At 36.8% G+C, this 7,520-nt stretch overlaps 1 protein-coding gene across 2 annotated transcripts in view; it reads left to right on the top strand.

Moving 5' to 3' along the window:
* Positions 1-7,520, top strand: part of LOC106875377 (neuronal PAS domain-containing protein 3) — a 543,460-nt gene that overhangs the window by 521,266 nt on the left and 14,674 nt on the right. For both annotated transcript variants that reach the window (XM_052968721.1, XM_014923476.2), the window contains 4 exons: positions 2,061-2,169; positions 3,022-3,111; positions 4,351-4,460; positions 5,872-6,065. In XM_052968721.1, coding sequence (XP_052824681.1) covers positions 2,061-2,169; positions 3,022-3,111; positions 4,351-4,460; positions 5,872-6,065 — 503 coding nt within the window. The remainder of the gene's footprint in view (positions 1-2,060; positions 2,170-3,021; positions 3,112-4,350; positions 4,461-5,871; positions 6,066-7,520) is intronic.

Here is a 7,520-nt window from a genome sequence, read left to right as displayed (position 1 = left end):
ACAAATATACCTCGGGGTATGTAGATTCCAAGGACGTAGGAATTTTGGGGGAAAACACTTGGCAGTTATTTTTGAGAACTGTTCCCCACTCGGGGGTGTTTTGGAATAAGTCATCCATATTTGTTTCATTTTCTCCGTTTTGTGCGTTTGTGCATCCGTAGATTTCTACCACACACACACACATGCGCACACACACACACGCACACACACACACACACATATGTAATTAAAAAAGTTCAAACGGGCACTTATTCCATTCAATATCATGTTTATTATAGAGATTATGTAACAAATTATACTTTACACTCCTATATTTAACTGTGCGTGTATATTCCTTTTTTTACTTCTGGTGTCTTCTGCCTTTCTATTAGAAACGCTTACCTGGGAATTTACTTAAAGTAGGAAAAAAAATCGTATGGGATCTTTTCCTTTTGGCCGGCACATAGAAAAAATTATTTTTTGTAACTAAACACTTTCAAATTTCGTATACTGGTAGAATGTATCATTTAAAACATCATTTACTCTTGGCGTTTTTAAGAAAATTCTTCATTTTCGAAGTTATTTCGTGTTAAAGTTGTCGTATTTCGGTAATTTCAACCAATCAATGACGTCTATTGAGGTGAAAACAATTACTGCTGTGGTTTGTCAACAAGACGTTCTGGCGGTGTAGATGATGATGATGATGATGATTTGTAAATTTTTATATCATATATAGTGACAGTTACTTCTTAGTTTTGTTATGTTCAATGTTTGACCATGGTGTTCTTATCCAGGGGAGTTGTCAAATTTCCAGTTGTTATCATTGGTGTTAGTGGTAATGAGACAAATATAGTATATAGACGTTAGACGTGTGCTTGTGTATGTTTGTATGCCTTTGTGCATGTGCTTGTACGTGCGTGCATGGGTGTGTGTGTGTGTGTGTGTGTGTGTAGATGTGTGCTTGTGTGAGTGTATATGTGTTTTATGTTTGTACTCTTAAGCATGCGTCTGTGTGTGTGTGTGTGTGTGTGTGTGTGTTTGGATACATCGGTAAGTTTGAGTGCAATGTTTTTGAAGTTGTTGAACGACTCTGTTGCAAGGGTATCTGAAATATTTTTTTAGAATTTATGGTGTTCCTTAGAGATGTAGTCCGGAGAATAAGTGAGGAGGTAGAGGTGAGGAATATCATTTCTGGTCAGTTTCTAGACCTAGCTGCTAAGAGTTTGTGGATTAGCAACAGATGTGGTATGTATGTGTGAAACAAGCCTGTGTTTGTATGTGTAAATATATGAATGAGTACATGTCAGACATGTTTCTTTTTATGTATGTATATGTGCATGTTTCTATATACAAGTGTGTGTGTGTGTATGTGTATGACTGTAAGTTCCGTGTGTGTGTGTATGTGGTGAAATTAAGTGTCATGCTTGAGACAATCATTATAAGTTCAAGTAATCATCATCATCGTCATCATCATCATCATTATTATCATCATCATCATTTAATAGCCATTTTCCATGCTGGCATGAGTTTGATAGAACCCAATGACTTACAGGCCTGTGTCAAGTTCCTGCGTGAGATTTGGTGTGGTGTCTACAGAAGTATGCCTTTCCTAACTACAGCAGTTCATATACATATATGTATATAAATTTATATACACAGATATGCCCAGACAGAAATATACACCCACGTGTGTGTGTGTGTGTTTGTGTTTGTGCAAATTAGATCTGCTAATTAATATTTTAATTAGGGCTAAGGCAGCAGGCTGGTAGTACACTGGGCAGAAGTTCTGAGTTCAAATTCCACTAGGGTTAACTGTGCCTTTCACCCTTTCATGCTCAATAAAATAAGTACCAGTTGAGCACTGGGGTTGATGTAATTGATTTACCCCCTCCCCTGAAATTGCTGGCCTTGTGCCAGAATTTGAAGCCAATATTTTAATTCAGACTGAATTATTTATTTATAATATTAAAGGTTGTGCTTTGAATATCTTTTTCATCATTTTCTTCAATAGAAATTCTATTGTTTTAATATTTGAAATTTTAAATCAGTGCCATATTTTCGATTGTTTATATTCTTCAAAGGTTGAAATGACTGGAAGCAGCATCTTTGATTACATCCACCAACAAGATCATGGGGAATTGTCGGAACAGTTAGGACTTTGTGTTCCACAGAACAACTGTACCTCCAACAGTATGTATCATATATTTTCTCCCTGCCTCCACCCCAACCCCCACCTTCTTTCATAACAACACTAATTTTAAATTATCACTAGAATTATCATAGTCAAACTGAAACATGTAATAGTCATATCAAGCAATTTTAGAATCTCTTGGAGAACTTCCGGTCAAGTGATTTTCTGCTACGTCAAAGGTCTTGAACTCAGCACTGAAAGTATAAAAAAGTAGTTGTTTAATAATGAAAATGCTCCTGCTGCCTACTATTATTGATGTTGCTAATGTTTATAGCCCTAGGTCACTCTTGTCAAGTTGACTTATGATCATAAGCCTATGAGTCTATCACCAAGTAAGAGGGTTACATGAAAATTTTGTGTTTGAATGTGTTTTTTTATAAGATGGTAGGGTTTGCTTCAAGTCAATCTAGTTGTGACTATCACATCTTTCGTCTGAGACCCAGAATAACTATGACCACATCACCCAATGTATCCTTCTTTTCTAGTGTAGTTTGAGTGAGATTTGGCTGCTATTTCTAGCAGGTTGAAAGATAGCCATTTAGAGGCTCCAGTATTGAATCCATTAATAAATTGGCTTCTATCAAGCACATAGAAGCTTTTTTATAGTCCAGTCACATTTTCAATAGTTTTCATTTAAAATTTAAAGTTCTATATATTTCATTTTAATTAATTAATTTTTCATAATCACAACTATTATTGCTGTTGTTGTTGTTGTTGTTGTCCTAGAATAGTCCTGATAAATAGATCTATGACGAAAGGTATTCCAGCCTTCCAACCATAATTTCCCCATATTTGTTGTTTTTATTATTTATTCATGTATTTATTTATTTATTTATATTTTTTTCTCATAGGTGGAGGAGTACCATCACCAGGTTCTAACTCTGATGAGGGTTCGAGTACAAATCATTCCCGATCAATGACGCCTCCGCTTGGAGAACGCTGTGAGTATATTTTTAAATAATGTCCCAGATAATTTTTCAAACTATTTTTCATTGCTATTCTCTCTGCTAAAAGAGGAAAATAAACAGAGAAAACGTAGCACAATTTCTGAAAAGCTTATGAGAATACACCCTTTGGGCAGGACAAGCTTTAAGCCACTTAATCAGATTTGTTTAAATTGGGCCCTATTCCAAAAGAAGACCCTATGCCAAGAGAAGACCCTGTGTGAAGAGAGGGCACTGCACCAAGTGAGTGCTCCATGTACATGCTCAAGCAGATGATATTATGATGAATTTTTAATACATGATTGTGGCTAATGGTGGAGCCTCAAGCCTTCAACGTGTTTTGGTTGGGATTGACATACTACACGAAGAATAAAGTGTCAATTTTTGGCTTTCGTAGAGTAGAGAGCCCCACTGACAATCCTCTAATTGGACCCCACACTCCCTAGTGCTGACCCACTTTTGGGTTAATATTCCATCTGACATAAGACAGCAAGCTGGCAGAAACGTTAGCATGCCGAGCGAAATGCTTAGCTGTATTTTGTCTGTGTTTATGTTCTGAATTCAAATTCTGCCAAGGTCAACTTTGCCTTTCGTCCTTTTGGGGGTAAATAAATTAAGTACCAGTTGTGTACTGAGGTCGATCTAATTGATTGGTCCCCTCCCCCAAAATTTCAGGCCTTGTGTCTAGAGTAGAAAAGAATATTCCATCTGACATGTCTTTATTTAAATTTGGTAACTTTTATTCTTCTACTAGTTTCAGACATTGGATTGAGGCCCTACTAAGAAACTATCTCAATGGGTATTAGTTGATTATATAGACAATAATATTTTTCTCTGAGACTTATTGTATTGATATTATAGGAGTTTAAAAACAAATCAGCCTCAACAGTGGCAACAACAACAATGATTTTGATGGTGTTGTTTTCAACAGTGATGTGATCAAAGCCATTCCAGTTGTGACTGTGACATCATTTTCTCAAGACCCAGTGCATCTGAGACCACATCATCCAATGTAGCTTTCTTTGAGAGACATTTGGTTGCTATTTCTTGCAGGTTGAGAGAAAACCACTTAGAGGCTTTGATATCAACTCATTAAGACTGATGTTGTTCTTTACGCTGTGGCAATGGCAACATGACCAATATATTGGGCTTCTAACTAAAAACTCTCATTGCAGACACTTTCACTTCATATTTTTTTTTAAATAATTGTCATTTTTCTTTTTACTCTTTTCTCAGGCCAGGTTATGAACCCATCACCAAGTAAAGGAGTTACACGAACATTTTGTGTTCGAATGAAGTCAACACTAACTAAAAGAGGAGTACATGTAAAATGTTCAGGCTACAGAGTAAGTCTTCTTTTAATGGGTTTCCACTTTCATTTCAGAGTGAGAGTGAAAGAAAAAAGAAAGAGAGAGAGAAAAAAGTGACAGAGAGAGAGAGTGTATTATTGCATGTGTGAGTGAGATATGTGTGTGTGTGTGTGTGTGTGTGTGTGCTGTACTGGCAGTACTATAGCACTTTTTTTGTTTGTTTTCTTTTGTATTTTTAAATTTTCATGAGCCACTAGAACTCATAGGATCAGTTATTCAGTTTCCATAGCCTATCAGTGATTGAGATAACACCATTCCTTCTGAATGGGATGCCAGCCTGTTGCAGAGATCAAGACCTATTTTTCTAGCTAGTTGAGTTCCCATGAGGAGACTACCTTAGTTGATGTCATAACTGTTGCTTAGCCAAAGTCAACTCTGATCAAAATCTGTAGTCAAGAGGTATTTAAGCCATTACCATTCCACTTTTTTTTTTCTTTTTTTTTTTTTTGCAGGCATCACTTAACTCAAAACTACATTATCTAATGCATCCATTTCCCTTTTTTTAAAGATGACAGAGCCTGGTTTTGAGTGAGACTTAGCTCCTAACCCAAGCAACCAAATAAAGATTTCCCTCATTGACTTATTAATAATGCATGTATGCACCAGTGAAATGTTAGAGATTATTTAATAACTTTTCTCTATTAAAAACTGAACTGTGGTGTAAATATTAAATAAAAATATAGGTGTAGGTGTGGCTGTGTGGTAAGAAGCTCGCTTCCCAACCACATGGTCTCAGGTTTAGTCCCACTGCATGGCACCTTGGTCAAGTGTCTTCAAATATAGCCTCAGGCCGACTAAAACCTTGTGAGTAGATTTGGTAGGCGGATACTGAAAGAAGCCTGTTGTATATATATATATATATATATATATATATATATATATATTTGTGTGTGTATGTCTTTCTGACTGTTTGTCCCCTCTGTCATCACTTGACAATTGATGATGGTGTGTTTATGTCCCCAAAACTTAGCAGTCCAGCAAAAGAGACTGATAGAATAAGTACTGGGCTTACAAAGAGTCAGTCCTGGGGTCGACTTGTTCGATTAAAGGCAGTGTTCCAGCATGGCCATTGTCAAATGACTGAAACGTATAAAAGAATAAAAGGATATAAAAGAATCTTAATCCTTTTGTATTTAAACCAACCATATTCAGTTCAAATATTCAACCTGCTTAATGTTCATAGTGACCAGATCCAGCCTCTCACACTTACCCTACAATGTTATTCTAAAAATATACAATCACATCGTCAAAATCTCAAAGCTACAACTAATACATGATTAATTCAAAACAATGTGAATAAACTAACATTACATTTGACAGAGTAATCTGAATGCTAACTGGTTAAATAAACTATTTGATTATTTATTTGCATAAATTTTCATTTTAGGTTGTTCATATCATGGCATCTCTTCGTAGCCATATGAGTTTCCCTATGGGCCGAAAACATCCACCTTCACTCCTGGGATTAGTTGGCATGGCAATAGCTTTGCCACCTCCCACAATTACTGAGTTGCGTATCGACAGTGATATCTTTATCACTCGACTAAGTCCAGATTTTACAATTCTCTACTGTGAACCAATGTAAGTATTCCTAATTGGTTTTTCTGTTATTATCATTATGATGTCATATTAAACTGAAATTTTGCAGAGCATTTAACAAATGTCATGTTCCTGATTTTCTTATCCTTAATACAGATTAAAATAACTTCAACCAGCATAATATGGGTAATTAGCTAAGAGAGTAAAGATAATGTTATAATGAAGACCACAAGTCTTGTTAATTACAGCTACCCAGAGTTTCATATCCAAAACATTGATTTCACCATTTTTCAAGCTGATAACAGAATAGTTTGATCATCTTGTTCTCAGATTGAAAAATATGGTAAAATAAATGTTTCTGCAATGAACCCTGGAAAGCTGTAATTAACAAGATTTATGGTCATTATTATAACGTTATGGACTATGACTACTGAGGATATGTGATGGCTTGGAACAAATGAAGCCAGTATGCGCTACTGGATGGGTAATGTCAGTGTGCATATATGACAGAGTGTAAGGGATTTGAGAGAAAAACTGAGTATACAGAGGATCAGGTGTAGTGTCCAAGAGAGAAGACTGTACTGGTATGGTCATAGTATGCATATGAATGAAGACAGTTGCATCAAGAAGTGCTGAGCTCTAATTGTAGAAGGAAGATGTGGAAAGAAGTGGTGAGAAAGGATTTACTAACATTGGGACTCACAGAGGGAATGACAGAGGACTGAAACTCCTCGCAGTTCGTTGTTCTTCAGATAACACACCATACCAAGTGAAAGTGTGATTGTTATTGCACACAGGTTTGTCCCCTGCATCCCTCTCCAGCTGAGTATTCCTAATCTTGTGGGCTCATTCGGTGCTGGTGCCACGTAAAAAGTACCTCTACTGGTGCTACATAAACACACCCATGCTGGTGTTGCATAAAAGCACCCTGTACACTCTGAAAATGGTTGGTGCAAGGAAGGGCATCTTGCTGTAGAAACCGTTCCAAAATAGACAGGGAGCCTGGGTAGCTCTTCAGCTGGCCAACACCCGTCAAACCATCCAACCCATGGCAGCATGAGAAACAGACTTTAAAGGATGATGATGATATGTATGAAGACACAGACACTTTACAACCACATGGTTTCAGGTTCAGTCCCACTATGTTGTACTTTAGACAAATGTACTTTGCTGTAGCCCATGGCCAACCAAACCCTTGTGGGTGAATTTAGTAGATAGAAACTAAAAGAAGCCTATCATATATGCATGTGTGTGTATCTATCTATCTATCTCGTTCAGAGATTTAACATTGCTTGTTTTCACTTTTTCGATATCAGTGAATAACTTCACTGGAAAAAGACTTATATATTGCCAAGGGATTGTCATTCTCATCGAAGGTCGGCGATTATCGTACGCTGAAGAAGGGAAATAACCCTGAAACTCGGGTCCGTACGTATCGCAGATCAAGATGGGAAGGATAACTTCCCTTGGCAAAAATAGACAGGACACAGATATGTG

The sequence above is a fragment of the Octopus bimaculoides genome, chromosome 6, assembly GCF_001194135.2.
Source record: "Octopus bimaculoides isolate UCB-OBI-ISO-001 chromosome 6, ASM119413v2, whole genome shotgun sequence".
In the NCBI taxonomy this organism is placed as follows: Eukaryota; Metazoa; Mollusca; class Cephalopoda; order Octopoda; family Octopodidae; genus Octopus; species Octopus bimaculoides.
Note: the sequence above shows the minus strand (reverse complement) of the source record. Positions and strands in the feature narration are given on the sequence as shown.